General features: G+C 37.7%; 1 protein-coding gene across 1 annotated transcript; it reads left to right on the top strand.

Moving 5' to 3' along the window:
- Window positions 1-6,151: 6,151 nt before the first annotated feature.
- Window positions 6,152-17,920, top strand: Znf529 (zinc finger protein 529). Its single transcript, XM_026381426.2, is given in 5 exon segments — window positions 6,152-6,185; window positions 6,524-6,617; window positions 7,800-7,926; window positions 16,585-16,923; window positions 16,926-17,920. Coding segments are annotated over 4 exon segments (1,515 nt in total). The 5' UTR covers window positions 6,152-6,185; window positions 6,524-6,563.
- The last annotated feature ends 1,835 nt before the right edge of the window (window positions 17,921-19,755 follow it).

Raw genomic sequence — 19,755 nt, 5'->3', positions numbered from 1 at the left:
TCTGATTTGTTATGTTGTCATGGTGGTTTGAGTATTGATTTTCACTACGTAAAACTATCTTTTGCATACCATGTATACAAATGAAGCAGGCCCAATTTCTAAAAATTATCTGTGTGTTCTGATCTCATTGCCATTCTTTTTTTTTTTTTTTAGAATTTTTTTAATATTTATTTTTTAGTTCTCGGCGGACACAACATCTTTGTTGGTATGTGGTGCTGAGGATCGAACCCGGGCCGCACGCATGCCAGGCGAGCGCTACCGCTGAGCCACATCTCCAGCCCCCTCATTGCCATTCTTAACATATGAGAATGTAGAGGAAAAACAACTCAAAACTGTTTTTGTACTATATTTCCATAATACCAGATATATGGGGTTTCCCCACACACCAAAAAAGCAATAGTTTTTTTGTATCAGCAAGTGTCCTTTAATACAGTCCTACCTAGACTGCATTACATCCCACAAATTGAGGGCTAAGTACCAAAACTACCCCCAGCTCCTTTTTTTAAAGCCTGTATTTTATTTTCTATTTTTATGTGGTGTCAGGAATTGAACCCAGTGCCTCATGCATGCTAGGCAAGCACTCTACGACTGAGGCACAACTCTGCCCCCATACTTTGGATGGCTATAAATCAGGGTTACCACAATTCCCTCTAAGGTTTGATTAATTTTCTGGAGTGGCTCACAAAGCTCAGAAAAGTTTATCGTTTATTATTGTATTATAAAGGATATTACATAGATGAAGAGATGCATATGGATAGGAAAGGGGGAAGAGACTCAGGTCTTCCATGTCCTCTACAGAAACAGTGCCCTTCAGGAACCTCCATGTATTTAGCAATCTGGAAGCACTCCAAGACTTGTCACTTGTGAGCTTTTATGGAAACTTTCATACAGAGGTGGGATTTTCTATCAGTGACCACTGGTGATGGACTTAACTTGCACACATAGCACCACCATCAAAGCTGAAAGTCCTAACCCTCTAATGACTTTCAGGTGAGTATCTTCCAACCTGAAGCTACAGAAGCCATCACCTGACTCATTAGCACGCACACGGACACTGAAGATTCTAAAGATTTTAGGCCTCATTTGCAAGGAAACAGGAAAAAGGCTACATATTCCACAGTATATTTTGCAACACGAGTGGATGGCTCAGTCATAGGGAACTTTATTAGATAATGCCAAATTGTTTTCCAGTTTATACCTGTGTTCTAGTGAGGGAATATATTAGTCCTAGAACCTTATTTCTTTTTTTGGGGGGGGGGGATTTATCCTTTTTAAAAAATTTGTTCTTTTTAGATCTACATGACAGTAGAATGTATTTTAACATATTGCACATACATGGAGTATAACTTATTCTAATTAGGATCCCATTCTTGTGGTTTAAAATGATGTGGAGTTACACTGGTCATATATTCATATATGAACATGGGAAAGTTATGTCTGATTCATTCTACTGTCTTTCCTATTCCCATCCATGTCTCTTCATTTCCCTTTGTCTAATTCAAAGTACTTCTATTCTTCCCTCCCCCTTGTTATTGTGTGTTAGCATCCGCATATCAGAGAGAACATCTGGCTTTGGGGGATTGGCTTATTTCACTTAGTCTGATACTCTGATTCCATCCATTACCAACAAATGCCATAATTTCATTTTTCTTCATGGCTGGGTAATATTACATTGTGTATATATACCACATTTTCTTTCTTCATTCATCTGTTGAAGGGCACCTAAGTTGGTTCCATAGCTTAGCTATTGTGAATTGAGTTGCTATAAACATTGATGTGCTGCATCACTGTGGAATGCTGATTTTAAGTCCTTTGGGTATATACTGAGGAGTGGGATAACTGGGTCAAATGGTGGTTCTATTCCAAGTTTTCTGAGAAATTGTCATACTGCTTTCCTGTGTATTTGCACCCATTTGCAATCCCACCAGCAATGTTGCACCAATTTGTAGTCCCACCTGCGATGCAATCCCCCCATCCTTGCCAACATTTTTACTTGTATTTTTTTATAGTACACAAATAGAGCACACATTTTCTCTGGTTGTACACAAAGTAGATCTTCATGTCTTCACACATGTATCTAAGGTAATGATGTCCATCTAATTCCACCATCATTCCTATTCCCATGGCCCCTCCCTTCCCCTCCTGCCACTTTACCGTATCCAAATTCCTCCATTCTCCCATGCTCTCCACCACCAACCCACATCATGGATCAGCATCCATTTATCAGAGAAGACATTCAGCCTTTGTTTTTTGGCGATTGGTTTACTTCACTTAGCATGATGTTCTCCAACTCCATCCACTTACCTACAAATGCCATGATTTTATTCTCTTTTAATGCTGAGTAATATTCCGTTGTGTATATAAACCACAGTTTCTTTATCCATTCATCTATTGAAGGGCATCTAGGTTGGTTCCACAATTTAGGTATTTGAATTGGGCTGCTATAAACATTGATGTGGCTGCATCACTGTACTATACTGTTTTTAAGTCCTTTGCATATAAATTGAGGAGTAGGTATCTGGGTCAAATGGTGGTTCCATTCCAAGTTTTCTGAAAAAACTCCATACTGCTTTCCAGAATGGTTGCACCAGTTTTCAGTCCCACCAGCAATCTATGAGGGTACTTTTTTTCCCCCACATCCTTGCCAACATTTTTATTACTTATAGTCTTGATGAGTGCCATTCTGACTGGAGGGAGACGGAATCTCAGTGTCGTTTTAATTTGCATTTCTCTGCTAGAGATGTTGAACTTTCCTTTAAGTACTTTAAATAGTTTGAAATACTGGTTTTTACAGAACATATTTTATTTAGGAAATGATTTTTTAGATACTATGAGTTGTATCTTGTGATCAGAACTATTTCCAGCTTGACTTAGAATGTCTAAAGATGTTAATCACCCACAATTTCATCCAGTAGTAACAAGAAAAAATTAATTTCAAATAACTTTAGTGGTAGGAGCAAAAGTATTTTTCTTCTGTTCTATAGATAATATACATCTGCAACATATTGGCTTTAGTTTGTATGGTTTTTCTAGTTATACAATCCTGTGATCTAGAATTTATAATTTTACCTCTTTCAAGTTTTACTTGCTCACTAGAAACAATTCTGCAAGCAAAATAACATATATGAGACATGAATTTCTCAATAACTCATTAGTATTACAAAGTGATCCACTTTTAGTCATCATGAAATGTACAAACAAAACCACAATAAATAGTTGGTATAGACTCATTGATTTTCCTGTGATCTCATGTCACAAACCCACAATCCCACAGACCCACCATGACATTCCATTTACAAACCCAGGGAATCCATCACATAACCCTATATAGACATCAAACCAAACTCAGAAAGCAGTTGCCTCAAACTCAACTCCTTTACAATTATCCTAAAATTTTATCAGTTTCTTAGAAAGTTAAACATAAACTTATCAATTACCCAGCAATTTTTCTTCTAGAGTTTACCCAGAAGAAATGAAAGTATTTGTTAACTTTACAATGTTTAAGACCTGTAAATAAACCAAATGATATTAAGAGAAAAATGAATAAATAAATTGTGGCACATTAGCACAATGGAATGCTCATTTGAAATTTAAACTATATTAATATAGTATAAACTACATTAAGAAGTATATAAATAAAATATAAACTACATTAAGAAGTATGAGGGCTGGGGTTGTGGCTCAGCAGTAGAGCACTTGCCTAGCAAGTAAGTGCAAGGCCCTGGGTTCAATCTTCAGCATCACATAAAAATAAATAAAATATTGTTGTGTTGTGAACTGATAAATACTATCAATAAGAGTATAATATAGGTTATAGATTAGTAAAAAAGAATACAGATTATGGATATAAGATTTTGATAAGTGAGATAAGACAATTATAAAGCAAGAACTGTCACAGGCCTGACTCCATTTTGCTGCCTCCGGTAAAAAAATGTTACAAGAGTTTTGTTTTTTTTTTTTATGAGAAAAAGGAATAAAAGCTGTTTTCTTATAAAAAATTATTTTCTGTACTTTGTACTCCACAAATTGTACCTTGATGTGAGTGCCCTTGTGAGTCTACATGACTTTGAATTGGTTTCTCGCCCCCACCAACCCCCATTCCCCAAATTCAGGATACCACTGTCTAGCACCTGCTTGAACCCAGGACTGTGGTCAACTGAACTGCAAAGGTAATGGCTTTTTTTTTTTTTAAGTTTCTATTTATCGCTTGATTGTTGACCAGAAAATTCCAGTCCTGCCTAGAGCCCACAGGTCCCACTTATTAATGTTTTAATTTCTGTGATTGGCTCGCTTATGTGGGTCACTGAGTTGGGATTTTTGTGCTTATAGTCTCCTTGGATGGACCAGGAAGCTGCTATCCTCCCATAGAGCTTGAGTCTATGCTGTGGGTGACAGTCACTGTCCCAATAAATAAAGCTCTTTTTTTTTTATTTGAAATTCGGACTTAAGAGTGGTTTATGGAGTGGCTCCCCATAACATTGTGTCCAACCACCATTAAAAAACATTTTTTTTTTTAAAGAAGTAGTATGAGAGATACTATGATCAGCTAAAGGAGACTGGGAATTCTCAATTGAAAACTAAATTATGGTGACAGAAACTGGAACTCTGACTGTAGTGAAACTGATTGGAAAAGGACACCTGATAAGTTCCTGCCCACAAACTGAGCGTCTACAAACACGTCCGAAGCCGCCCTGGGCGCTGGGGCGTTCTTTTGGGGAAGAACTAAGGAAACCCTCCAGCAACCCTCGGTCCTGAGCACGCCCCACGCCCTGGGGCTCTGCACTTTCAGGCCCGAGTAGAGCGAACCTCCCTCCTACCCAGGCTGCCAGTTCTGACCTGGGCCCTACCCGGCCGAACTCAAGATACCCCTTCTAGGGTTAGGGGTTCCAGTTTTCCAGCGGGTGGGAGCAACTCGGGATTCCGATGTACTTCCGGCGCCAATCCTAGCAAGCACTTCCGGCTTCCTTTGCTCGGCGGCCTGGGTTTTCATTATTTTCTCCGCCGGCTTCCAGATGACTGGCGGTCCTCAACCCTCCTCCGAGTTCCTGGGAACTCCCGGGAGATTCCCGAGCCTCTTATGGTCTGTATGGCCGGTGGGTTCTGCCTGAACGTTTGGACTTGCTGGGGTTGGACTGCGATTCCCACAGGCCCTGAGCCACGGATGAACCTGGAGCGTTGGTTCCCCTTCCGGTGTGGTGGTGTGGCGCACTTCCTGGGGAGTTGAGGCGGCTGAGGTCAGGCCCCGGCTCTCCCGAGGCGGGATGGATACTGTGGAGGCCGAATCTACAAACCTGCGCGAGCCGCGAACACTTGTGACGGCGACCCTGCAGGGTGTGGATGTACGAGAGGGAAGGGCTGAATGTGTTTGTGACGACGCCCTGGTGTGCGCCCTGATTGGTGTCTGATTGGATTCGTGTGACCCTGTTTCACTTGGTGTTTGATGATGTAGGTGTTTCACTCTGTGACCTACTTGCCGAGCCTAGCAGATGAAGTTTTTGTTTTCAACGAGTCCGTAGTGTCCCTTCTTCTTTTTTGTGATATTCTCGGTACCCAGCTTGGTGCATAACATAGAAGGGCATTGTGGAGTGAGTGACCACCCACCCAGGTTCTAGTTGTGGGTTCCATGTTTTTTTTTTTTTTTGGAACATGTTTCCGGAAGTCTTTTTCTGTCCTCACAGCTAGCTGTAGAGAAATAGTCATCACCAGAGAAGTCGTGTATTTCGGCTCAGAGTGGAAGTTCCAAGCAGAAAAGAACATTCTAAGTCATGAGGTGTGAAGTGCATTGGCCTCCCAGATATGCTCCCGGGAAGATATTGAGGGGAGGGAGTTTTTCCTGGGAGATGGCCCCTTGAATACCCTGTGGAGGCATTTACACATTTCCTAACCACCGTATTTCCTGAGCTGTGTCCCCTAGAAGCTGATGTGAACCCCGAGGACAGGCTCTAGGCATTGATGATTCTGACACAGAGAAGAGTCTGTAGTTTTCTAGTTTCCCCTCTTCCATCTGGGTTTATGGGTTGTGTATGATGGGTGCTTGTCTGGTGGTGGACAGTATTATTTAGCCAGTCCAAGATCTCACAAGTCAGATTATCTCACAAGTCCTTTCTTCTTGGTCATGTTATTCCTCAAGAGAAAGAAGGCTCCTGAAGTGGAAAGGAGCACTGCTTTTTAACAGCCATCTCAGGGTCAGTTTGTATTTATTTTTGTTCTGTCAAATGCATTTTTTTGTTTTTTTTTTTCAAGTCGCTGAGTACTTGAAAAAAGTACTCAGGCCCTTGTGCATGCTATGTCAAATATATTTTTGTTTTATGAAAAAAACTATTTGCTTTCCTTCTCCTGAATTGCCTTGCCTTATTGTGACCTATCCTTTTATCTAGTTCCTAGATTTCCCCTTCCGAAGTAATAACATAGAGATGTATCTCCTTTTCCTCCAGTGCCATTTATTTCTTCAGTTACTGTGTGTTCCTAGGGCCATTTCCAGAGGCCTTAATTTTTTTGTGTTGTTGTGATAATATTTTACCAGTTTCACTGGGGAACATGCCCATCGAGCTTTACCCACTCTTATGCCAGAAGTGGAATTTCCTGACCGGTTCTTCACAGTTCTAACCATGGACCATGTGAGTAATTTCTCTCTTCATGAATATTTCCTTTTTCTGAATACACAACAGCTATAATAGAGAACGAATACCACATCCTCATCTTTTTCATTTTCTAGTGAGGGCTAGAATCAGTGTCCCTTCTGTGTGCCCATCTGTTCTCCAAATGATGTTCAACATTCCCTATGTCTTCAGTCTACTATAGAATAAGAATGGAATCCCTGGATTTTCCTTGTCATATTATTGAATATGGGAAAAAAAGCAGACAAATATTTGATGACATGGGCAAACTCTAAAATTCTCCACAGACCTGAGTTTCCAGATGGATTTGATTTGGCCCCAAGTTATACAAAATGATAAGATTAAAATTAGAAAATATTGGCTGGGGATGTGGCTCAAGCAGTAGCAGGCTTACCTGGCATGCACAGGGCTCTGGGTTTGATCCTCAACACCATATAAAAATAAAGATGTTGTGTCCACCTAAAAAAACTAAAATAAATATTAAAAAATAATAATTAGAAAATATCTCATCTCACCTAAATGCTTAAGTGTAAGTAAGTCGCTTTTGAATAGATAGTCTATTTTGTAGCCACTAAAAAGCATGTATTAAATAATTTGTCATCAGAAGTAATAATTGTAAAATATGAAATGATACATAACATATAGCATTGAACTGGGGGCTTCAAGAAGTATGTAAGTTTTATCTTTTGAAGCACTGGAGATAGAACCCAGGGTCTTATACATGGTAGGCAAGTGCTCTACTATTAAGCTATTATACTTTTAGTTCCTGTGAGGGATTTTTAATTTATTTTCTAAGTTAGATATTTTTCTTATGCAGGGGAATGAAGATACAGAAACTTAATCTTTATTGGTGATTCATGAAGTGGACCCATAGCAACATGCAATGGCATATAGACACTATCTTATTTAATATGTGAACTGATTATTTTATTAATTCCCAGACATGTTTGGCTACTTACAAAATCCCACATTGTTTCAGATTTCTCTGCATTAAATGGATTCTTTAAAGACATACATAGCCTGATTTGGAAACACTAATTCCCTTATTTCTTAAGTCATAGGCTTATATCCACAGTATACTTGATTAACATCTAGTTCCCTTTCTATAATGCAGTTTTTTATTTCTTTTTCTTGAAAAGATTTCCTTAAATTTTACTGTAATATTTGGGTTTATTGTTTCAGGAATTGGTGACATTCAGAGATGTTGTCATCAACTTCTCTCAGGAAGAGTGGGAATACCTGGATTCTGCTCAGAGGGATTTATATTGGGATGTGATGATGGAGAACTATAGCAACTTGGTCTCACTGGGTAAATTTATCTGCATCAAATAATTTAGAATATGTTCTCTAGAATATAAACTAATATTCAGTGAACTCAAGACTATCTTTAAAAAACAAAACTACTGAATTTCTTCTCCCTGTTCCAAAAATATTGTTTCATTGTTGTTATATTCCAGAGTAATCCTCCACTAAATATCTTCCTCATATTCATACCAGGCAGTTTATATAATTTCTATCTTCCTTGATTCTAAGGGAGCTGGAGTTGACTTATAGGACATATATAGCATATCATAGGGATATTATATTGTATTTGATCTCAGAATTGCTATAGATTTATTATGTTGTTTTCTTTTCCACTCTGTTGGACAAACACTATGACATGTCCCAATTTTTATGACTATTAGAAGAATCTCTACAATTTACATATTGTTGGGTTGATAAACAGAATTCTTCATATTCATTTACTGCCACAAATATAGCTGCTTTTTGGTTAAAGAACTTTGCATTTAATACAGGGTTTGTTTTGGTCTTGGTCACCATTATACAGAGCACTATGTCTTCAACATAGACACCAAATCAATATGTCTCAGAAAGCTACTTTGCTGCAGTCTGGCTGGGCACAATTCAGGAGCCACTTGTCAAAAGAAACTAACTTTATTTTTAGAACTACAAACGCCAAACAAAACAGCTCCTCAGGAAAAAACCCTCAGAGCCCAACTGCCACCACCGGCTTCCCACAAGCCTCTCACCCCAACACCAGCCTCTCCACCTCCCACAATCCTCCTGCTCTTGAGGCCGATTGGCTGGGTCGTGTGGGCAGAGCCAAAGAAGTCCCCCAATGAGCAGCTCCGTGGTCTGAAAGGCAGGGAAACAGCCCAATGAGCATCACCACAGAGGAGCCAATCAGCTAGATGTTGCTGGGGCCGCTGTGAGCCAATCATCAGCCGGCAGCTTGAAGTTTGCTGGGGCCCCTTTGGCTGTGGCTCTCAACACTACTTATTTTCCTCTTAGCTTACAAAGTTTTTGCCTCACCTTAAGCTTTAAATAATTGACTCATTTAATTTTTTTTTTATTTTAGTTAGTTATATATGATAGTAGACTGCATTTCTGTACTTTGGTATATCATATAGGTGGGTTGACCCATTTAATTCTTAAGGTAACACTGTAACAAAAGTATTTTTGTATTACTGTTTTATAGAAGACATTGCTTATGACAAAAAATATGAGGTATATGTTTAGGGTTATACCACCTCTTAGTATCAAGAGGCAGCTTTTGGGGCTGGGGTTATAGCTCAGTGATAGAGCACTTGCACTGGGTTCAATCCTCAGCAGCACATAAAAACATAAAGATATTGTGTCCATCTTTTTTTTATATATTTAATTTTTAGTTCTCGGCGGACACAACATCTTTGTATGTGGTGCTGAGGATCGAACCCGGGCCGCATGCATGCCAGGCGAGCACGCTACCGCTTGAGCCACATCCCCAGCCCCATTGTGTCCATCTTAAAAAAAAAAAAAACAAAGAGGCAGCTTTTCTGCTCTGGCAGGCTGGTAACAATGTATTCTTTTTTTTTAGCTGGAATTTTATTTATTTATTTATTTTAATGTGGTGCTGAGGATTAAACCCACTGAGCTACAGCCCCAGCCCAAACACACAGTATTCTTTTTTTAAAATTTTTAAATTTTTTAATTTATTTTTTTATTGGTTGTTCAAAACATTACAAAGCTCTTGACATATCATATTTCATACATTAGATTCAAGTGGGTTATGAACTCCCATTTTTACCCCAAATACAGATTGCAAAATCACATTGGTTACACATCCACATTTTTACATAATGCCCTATTAGTAACTGTTGTATTCTGCTACTTTTCCTATCCTCTACTATCCCCCCTCCCCTCCCCTCCCATCTTCTCTCTCTACCCCATCTACTGTAATTCATTTCTCTCCTTGTTTATTATCCCACTTCCCCTGACAACCTCTTATATGTAATTTTTTATAACAATGAGGGTCTCCCTCCATTTCCATGCAATTTCCCTTTTCTCTCCCTTTCCCTCCCACCTCATGTCTCTGTTTAATGTTAACCTTTTCTTCCTGCTCTTCCTCCCTGCTCTGCTCTTAGTTGCTCTCATTATATCAAAGAAGACATTTGGTATTTGTTTTTTAGGGATTGGCTAGCTTCACTAAGCATAATCTGCTCTAGTGCCATCCATTTCCCTTCAAATTCCATGATTTTGTCATTTTTTAGTGCTGCATAATACTCCATGGTGTATAAATGCCACATTTTTTTATCCATTCATCTATTGAAGGGCATCTGGGTTGGTTCCACAGTCTAGCTATTGTGAATTGTGCTGCTATGAACATCGATGTGGCAGTATCCCTGTAGTATGCTCTTTTAAGGTCTTCAGGGAATAGTCGGAGAAGGGCAATAGCTGGATCAAATGGTGGTTCCATTCCCAGCTTTCCCAGGAATCTCCATACTGCTTTCCAAATTGGCCACACCAATTTGCAGTCCCACCAGCAATGTACAAGTGTACTCTTTTCCCCACATCCTCGCCAGCACTTGTTGTTTGACTTCATAATGGCTGCCAATCTTACTGGAGTGAGATGGTATCTTAGGGTGGTTTTGATTTGCATTTCTCTGACTGCAAGAGATGGTGAGCATTTTTTCATGTACTTGTTGATTGATTGTATGTCCTCCTCTGAGAAGTGTCTGTTCAGGTCCTTGGCCCATTTGTTGATTGGGTTATTTGTTATCTTATTGTCTACTTTGTATACTCTGGATATTAGGACTCTATCTGAAGTGTGAGGAGTAAAGATTTGTTCCCAGGATATAGGCTCCCTATTTACCTCTCTTATTGTTTCTTTTGCTGAGAAAAAACTTTTTAGTTTGAGTAAGTCCCATTTGTTGATTCTAGTTATTAACTCTTGTGCTATGGGTGTCCTATTGAGGAATTTGGAGCCTGACCCCACAGTATGTAAATCGTAGCCAACTTTTTCTTCTATCAGATGCCGTGTCTCTGATTTGATATCAAGCTCCTTGATCCATTTTGAATGAACTTTTGTGCATGGCGAGAGAAAGGGATTCAGTTTCATTTTGTTGCATATGGATTTGCAGTTTTCCCAGCACCATTTGTTGAAGATGCTATCCTTCCTCCATTACATGCTTTTAGCCCCTTTATCAAATATAAGATAGTTGTAGTTTTGTGGATTGGTTTCTGTGTCCTCTATTCTGTACCATTGGTACCAGTACATGCTGTTTTTGTTACTATTGCCCTGAAGTATAGTTTGAAGTCTGGTATCGTTATACCGCCTGATTCACACTTCCTGCTTAGCATTGTTTTTGCTATTCTGGGTCTTTTATTTTTCCATATGAATTTCATGATTGCTTTCTCTATTTCTACAAGAAATACCATTGGGATTTTGATTGGCATTGTATTAAACCTATAGAGAACTTTTGGTAATATCGCCATTTTGATGATGTTAGTTCTGCCTATCCATGAACAGGGTATATTTTTCCATCTTCTAAGATCTTCTTCTATTTCTCTCTTTAGGGTTCTGTAGTTTTTATTGTATAAGTCTTTCACCTCTTTTGTTAGGCTGATTCCCAAGTATTTTATTTTTTTTTTGAGGATATTGTGAATGGAGTGGTTGTCCTCATTTCCATTTCAGAGGATTTGTCGCTGATATACAGGAATGCCTTTGATTTATGCGTGTCGATTTTATATCCTGCCACTTTGCTGAATTCATTTATTAGCTCTAATAGTTTCTTTGTAGACCCTTTTGGGTCTGCTAGGTATAGAATCATGTCATCTGCAAATAGTGATAATTTAAGTTCTTCTTTTCCTATTTTTATGCCTTTAATTTCTTTCGTCTGTCTAATTGCTCTGGCCAGTGTTTCGAGAACTATGTTGAACAGAAGTGGTGAGAGAGGGCATCCCTGTCTTGTTCCAGATTTTAGAGGGAATGCCTTCAATTTTTCTCCATTCAGAATGATGCTAGCCTGAGGCTTAGCATAGATTGCTTTTACAATATTGAGGTATGTTCCTGTTATCCCTAGTTTTTCTAGAGTTTTGAACATAATGGGATGCTGTACTTTGTCGAATGCTTTTTCCGCATCTATCGAGATGATCATATGGTTCTTATTTTTAAGTCTATTGATGTGGTGAATAACATTTATTGGGCTGGGGATGTGGCTCAAGCGGTAGCATGCTCGCCTGGCATGCATGTGGCCCGGGTTCGATCCTCAGCACCACATACCAACAAAGGTGTTGTGTCTGCCGAGAACTAAAAAATAAATATTAAAAATTCTCTCTCTCTCTCTCTCTCTCCTCTCTCACTCACTCTTTAAAAAAAAAAACATTTATTGATTTCCGTATATTGAACCATCCTTGCATCCCAGTGATGAATCCTACTTGATCATGATGCACAATTTTTTTGATATGTTTTTGTATCCGATTCGCCAGAATCTTATTGAGGATTTTTGCATCTAGGTTCATTAGAGATATTGGTCTGTAGTTTTATTTCTTTGAAGTGTCTTTGTCTGGTTTCGGAATCAGGGTGATGTTGGCCTCGTAGAATGAATTTGGAAGTTCTCCCTCTTTTTCTATTTCCTGAAATAGCTTGAAAAGTATTGGTATTAGTTCCTCTTTAAAGGTTTTGTAAAACTCTGCTGTATACCCATCCGGTCTTGGGCTTTTCTTAGTTGGTAGTCTTTTGATGGTATCTTCTATTTCCTCAATTGATATTGGTCTGTTTAGGTTGTCTATATCCTCCTGACTCAATCTGGGCAGATCATATGACTTAAGAAATTTATCGATGCCTTCACTATCTTCTATTTTATTGGAGAATAAGGATTCAAAATAATTTCTGATTATCTTCTGTATTTCTGAAGTGTCTGTTGTGATATTGCCTTTTTCATCCTGTATGCTAGTAATTTGAGTTCTCTCTCTTCTTCTCTTCGTTAGCATGGCTAAAGGTCTGTCGATTTTATTTATTTTTTCAAAGAACCAACTTTTAGTTTTGTCAATTTTTTCAATTGTTTCTTTTGTTTTGATTTCATTAATTTCAGCTCTGATTTTAATTATTTCTTGCCTTCTACTTCTTTTGCTGTTGTTTTGCTCTTCTTTTTCTAGGATTTTGAGATGAAGTATGAGATCATTTATTTGTTGATTTTTTTTCTTTTTTAAGGGAATGAACTCCAAGCAATGAATTTTCCTCTTAGAACTGCTTTCAGTGTGTCCCATAGATTCCAATACGTTGTGTCTATGTTTTCATTTATCTCTAAGAATTTTTTAATTTCCTCCTTGATGTCTTCTATAACCCATTGATCATTCAGTAACCTATTGTTCATTCTCCAAGTGATGCATGATTTTTCCTTCCTTCTTTTATCGTTGATTTTCAGTTTCATTCCATTATGATCAGATAAGATGCATGGTATTATCTCTACTCCTTTATATTGTCTAAGAGTTGCCCTGTGACATAATATATGATCTATTTTTGAGAATGATCCATGTGCTGCTGAGAAAAAAAGTGTAACTGCTTGGTATTGGGTGGTATATTCTATATGTCAATTATGTCTAGGTTATTAATTGTGTTATTGAGTTCTATAGTTTCCTTATTCAACTTTTGTTTGAAAGATCTGTCCAGTGGTGAGAGAGGTGTGTTGAAGTCTCCCATGATTATTGTATGGTGGTCTATTAGACTCTTGAACTTGAGAAGAGTTTGTTTGATGAACATAGCTGCACCATTGTTTGGGGCGTATGTATTTATGATTGTTATGTCTTGTTGGTGTATGGTTCCCTTGAGCAGTATGTAGTGTCCCTCTTTATCCCTTTTGATTAACTTTGGCTTGAAATCTATTTTATTTGATATGAGTATGGACACTCCTGCTTGTTTCCAAAGTCCATATGAGTGATATGATTTTTCCCAACCTTTCACCTTCTGTCTATGTATGTCTTTTCCTATCAAATGCGTCTCCTGAATGCAGCATATTGTTGAGTCTTGTTTTGTGATCCATTCTACTAGCCTGTGTCTCTTAATTGGTGAGTTTAAGCCATTAACATTTAGGGTTATTATTGAGATATGGGTTTTTCTTCCAGCCATATTTGTTTATTTATGTTACTAAACATGGTTTGTTTTCCTCTTTGATTATTTTTCCCCCCTTTACTGTACTACCCCCCGCTGTTGGTTTTCATTGATATTTTCCATTTCCTCTTCCTGTAATATTTTGCCGAGGATGTTTTGAAGAGATGGTTTTCTAGCTGCAAATTCTTTTAACTTTTGTTTATCGTGCAGGGTTTTAATTTCATCTTCCATCCTGAAGCTTAATTTCGCTGGATACACAATTCTTGGTTGGAACCCATTTTCTTTTCAGTGTTAGAAATATGTTATTCCAGGATCTTCTAGCTTTCAGAGTTTGTGTTGAAAGATCAGCTGTTATCCTGATTGGTTTACCCCTAAATATAATCTGCTTCCTTTCTCTTGTAGCTTTTAAAATTCTCTCCTTATTCTGTGTATTGGGCATCTTCATTATAATGTGTCTAGGTGTGGATCTCTTATGATTTTGCACATTCGGCGTCCTGTAGGCTTCTAGGATTTGGGATTCTGTCTCATTCTTCAAGTCTGGGAAGTTTTCTCGTATTATTTCATTGAATAGATTGCTTATTCCTTTGGTTTGGACCTCTATACCTTTCTGTATCCCAATGACTCTTAAGTTTGGTCTCTTTATGTTATCCCATATTTCTTGGATGTTCTGCTCATGGTTTCTTAACAGTCTTGCTGAGCTGTCTATGTTCTTTTCAAGTTGAAATACTTTGTCTTCATTGTCTGATGTTCTATCTTCTAAGTGTTCTACACTGCTGGTAGTATTCTCAATTGAGTTTTTAAGTTGGTTTATTGATTCCTGCATTTCTAGGATTTCTGTTTGTTTTTTATAACCTCTATCTCCCTGTATACTTGATCTTTTGCTTCTTGGATTTGTTTATGTAATTCATTGTCGAAGTGATCTTTCATTGTCTGATTTTGCTGTCTAATGTCTTCCTTGAGACTCCAGATCATCTGAAGCATGTATATCCTGAATTCTTTATCTGACATTCCATCTGCTGCAGCTATTACCTCTTCTAAATTTGAGTTGACCTGCATTGCTTGTGGTCCTTTCTTTCCTTGTCTTTTCATACTGCTCACGTTTCTTTCTGCTTGGTGAAACTGTTGTGTTATTGAATTTCCCCCCTATATATTTATATTGCTCTTGTATAGTTGAAAAGTCTCCCTTGCAGCGGCGGACGGCAGCTGTGCTCCTCCTCCAATTGGGTTGATCTGTCTACCACCCTGACGGGCCTCTGGGCCTGTCCTGCTGGTCAGTCGCAGGTCTGCCTACCTTGCAGGCGTGGGCGGCCGCTCTGCCCTGCCCTTACTCCAATTGGGGTGACGTGCCTACCACACCAGCGGGTTGTGGGCCTGTTCTGGGTTCGGGAGGCGCGTCTGCTCTGCCCCTACTCCGATTGGGGTGATGTGACTACCACGCTGGCGATTCGCTGGGCCTGTTCCGGGCACGTGCGGCGGCTCTGCTCTGACCCTACTCCAATTGGGGTGACGTGACTCAAAAATAAATATTTTTAAAAAATTAAAGGGGGCTGGGGTTGTGGCTCAGTGGTTGAGGGCTCGCCTAGCATGTGTGAGGGCCTGGGTTCAATCCTCAGCACCACATAAAAAAATAAATAAAGGTATTGTGTCCAACTATAACTTAAAAATAAATATTTTTTTAAAAAGATTTTTAAAAATAGAAAAAGAAAAATATGAAGGCAATGAACCCAGATATTTGAATGAAGATATAAAAATGAACTTACTTTAGGTTCAGCTATCTTAAGGTAGTTAACTTTTAGACCTGAGGTGATGAAAAGGAACTGGAATACAAAGAGATTATTTGTGAGAGATGAAATGACCTTTGAGTTCGTGTAAATGGTAAGAAATGTGTTTTTATCTAGGAGGTGAAAAGAGATTAAAAGAAAGGAAGGAAGTTGAGTAAAATGAGGTCTTATAAGCAGCACCTTTTTATCCATGGTAAATTGTTAATGATAAAATTATTGATATGTGTATATTGTCAAATTTTTATGTGCATAAACAGTAGCTCTATAAGATGGTAATTATGGGTTCTACATATATATATTTTGATTCACTTTATCTAGATTGGTTCCTCAACATCAGTACTTACAACAAGCTTACAAAGATGATCAACATCTACATTTCAGATCCACTAACTTAATATGTTTCCTTATCAAAAATCTCACAATGTTATATTACACTGTTAGCACTGTCTGAATTCTCTTTCTGCAGATTTTATAACAGTACTTTAACTATTTACTTATTTATTTTGTTAGTTTTTTTTGGTACCAAGAATTGAATCCAAGTGTGCTTTACCACTGAGATACATCCTCAGCCTCTTTCATTTTTTATTTTGAAACAGGATCTTATTAAGTTGCTTAGGACCTTGCAAAGTTGCTAAGGCTGGCTTTGAACTGTGATCCTTCTGCTTCAGCTCCTTAATCACTAGGATTACAGGCATCTACCACCAAGCCCAGCTAAATATTCATTTGTACTGTGAATTATATTGTTTGTTTCTTCAGTTTTCTATGAGTTCTATTATTGTGACAGGGGGAAAAATTTGTTTTTTCCCTTTTTTTTCAGATTTGGAGTCTAGGTGTGAGACAGAGATTTTATCTGTAAGAAAGGATGTTTTGGAAAACAGTGGTTCTCAGTTGGAAGTAACAGAAAATAGCAATCTCATTGACTTCAAAAGCTCCATTTTCAGAAATGACTGGCAAAGCAAAAAGAAGATTGAAGTAAAAGGACCTGGATGGAGATGTTTCAGTAAGATGAAAATCATCTCTGACAAACAGCCCAAATATAAGAATTATAAATATCTTACATTACCTCAGAGAATGCATGGTGGTGCAAAGCCCTATGAATATAAGGAATGTGGGAAAGTGTTCAGTTGTGACTCAAACTTTGATCACTATCAGAGAATAATACTGATGAGAAAACCTATGAATATCATGGATGCTGGAAAAACTCTGGGATGGATAATTCACATATACTTCAATTGAATATTCATACTGGAGTGAAGCCTTGTAAATATATGGAACATGGGAATAAACTTAGTTTCTATGAAGATCTTAGTCTTTACCAAAAAATTTATAGCATTGGGAAGTTCTATAAGTGTAAGGAATATGGGAGGATCTTTAGAAGTGTTGGAGAAATTACTCCCATTCAAAGAATTCATGATGGTGAGAAGCCCTATGAATGTACATTCTGTGGGAAATCCTTTAGGGTGCATGCACAACTTACTCGACATCAGAAAATTCATACTGATGAGAAACCTTACAAATGTATGGAATGTGGCAAGGACTTTAGATTTCATTCACAGCTTACTGAACATCAGAGAATTCATACTGGTGAGAAACTATACAAATGTATCCACTGTGAGAAGGTTTTTAGAATTAGTTCACAACTCGTTGAACATCAGAGAATTCACACTGGTGAGAAACCTTATGCATGCAAGGAATGTGGGAAGGCTTTTGGAGTCTGTTGAGAACTTGCTCGACATCAGAGAATTCATACAGGTAAGAAACCCTATGAATGTAAGTCATGTGGAAAGGTCTTCAGAAATAGTTCATCCCTGACTAGGCATCAGAGAATCCATACTGGTGAGAAACCCTATAAATGTAAAGAATGTGAGAAAGCTTTTGGAGTAGGCAGTGAACTTACCCGACATGAGCGAATTCACAGTGGTCAGAAACCTTATGAATGTAAGATCTGTGGGAAGGCCTTTAGACATAGTTCAGCCCTTACTGAACATCAGAGAATTCATACTGGAGAGAAACCTTATGAATGCAAGGCATGTGGGAAGGCCTTTAGACATAGTTCATCTTTTACAAAACATCAGAAAATTCATGGTGCTGAGAAACCCTATGAATGTAAGGAATGCAGGAATGCCTTTAGTGTGGGTGAGAATATTACTTGAAAAATTTCTACTATTTTTTAATGAATTGAGTATTTATTTGAATGAAATGAGTGTGTGAGGGCCTTTTCCTTGTGATTTTCACTGGAAAAAAATTTGAGGATATAAAATATAATCAAGGATGATTCATATCCCTCTCCTTTTACAGTCTGTTCCCAGACTTCATGGTCATTCTGTGTTTCAAAAAGGAATTTTTCAATCATTGGTGACATGTATACCTTTATAATTTTGTTAAATACTGCCAAAAATTTCTGTTTTTATATTAACATTCTCATTCTCTATTGACTCATGATGGTCTCTTCATCCATTTCTGAAATTTGTGGAATACATGTTCATCTAATAATTAGTTTTTTCAGTTAATTTTGTGAGTTTCTTGTCCATATATTTTCTCTTAATAGCTTTTGGTGTTTATGTTTTCATTGTTTTGTCAATTTTATCATTTGTAATATTAATAAAATATCCTTTTTGTATTATAATTCTTTGCTTCTCTATCTGATATATTTTTCTTCATCTACACAGTTAGAGCTCCCAGTTAAATAAAACATAGTTTTAAAGTCTTATGACCCTGCCTTGTTAAATTTTCTTTTGGTTTCTATTGCTTTTTATTTATAGATGTATAACCACCTCTCCATTTTCATCAGTTGTTTGATTTATTTTTAAATTTCTATTTTGTTTTGACACAACAGATTCCTTTAAATATCTATCATAAAACAATTCTATTAATGAGCCTTTTATCTCTAGGTGGTACCAGCCAGGATTAAAGTGAAAGGAACATCTTGATATATTTGATGAAAATTACTAAACCAGCCTTTTTTTCTTTTGGGGGGGGTGAGTACTGGGAATTGAACTTAGGCATTTGACCATATCCCCAGCCCTATTTTGTATTTTATTTGGAGACATGGTCTCAACTGAGTTGCTTAGCACCTTGCTTTTGTGGAGGCTGGCTTTGAACTCTCCATCCTCCTGCCTCAGTCTCTCGAGTCGCTGAGATTACAGGTGTGTGCCACCATGCCTAGGTCTAAACTAGTCTTTTAAACTTGTTTAGCACCCTTAACTATTGGAGTGTCTATAATCTGATCACTGAACTTAAATTAAGGTTTACAAGTATATATTACCATGGTTTCAATTGTTTTTGTGTAGATCCTTTCTTTTTATTTCCTCTCAGAATTACCGGAGTTCAACTCTCTTTGGGGCTAGGGGAGTAGATCAGAGGTAGAGCTCATACTTAGCATGCTGAGGCCCTGGATTCAAATTCCAGCTCCAACAAATAAACAAATGAGTTAAATAGTATACCTTTCTTTTTTTAGTGTCTTTCTTAAAAAATATCTTTAGTTGTAAAGAGACACAATACCTTTATTTTATTTACTTACTTTTTATTTAGTACTGAGGTTCAAACCCAGTGCCTCACACATGCTGGGCAAGTACACTACCACTGAGCTATAAGTAGAATTCCAGCCCTATTTTAGTAATCTTACATGACCCAAATTGTCTGTTTGACAATTGACAAAGTTATGCAATCAAATGAGATCATGAGTCACTGGTTTTTAGATTTTTTTAGAAGAAAATTTAACCATTATGTTTAGATAACTTTATGTCACCATTATTCATTAGATTTTAAATTGACATGTTTCTCAGACCTTGGGTACTTTTCAAAGTTTCATATGATCACCAGTAGTAATAACTTTCTCATTGGATATGTTAAGCTATGTTTTCTGTAAGTATTTCTTTATGAGTATTTTATACATGTTTTTGTACATGTAGTTGGTGGCTAGTTTATGTCCTACACAGTAAGAAAATGAGTCTGTGATGTACTTTGGTATTAGGGTAATTTTCTACTT

Source organism: Urocitellus parryii, chromosome 15, assembly GCF_045843805.1.
Source record: "Urocitellus parryii isolate mUroPar1 chromosome 15, mUroPar1.hap1, whole genome shotgun sequence".
NCBI classification, from domain to species: Eukaryota; Metazoa; Chordata; class Mammalia; order Rodentia; family Sciuridae; genus Urocitellus; species Urocitellus parryii.
Note: the sequence above shows the minus strand (reverse complement) of the source record. Positions and strands in the feature narration are given on the sequence as shown.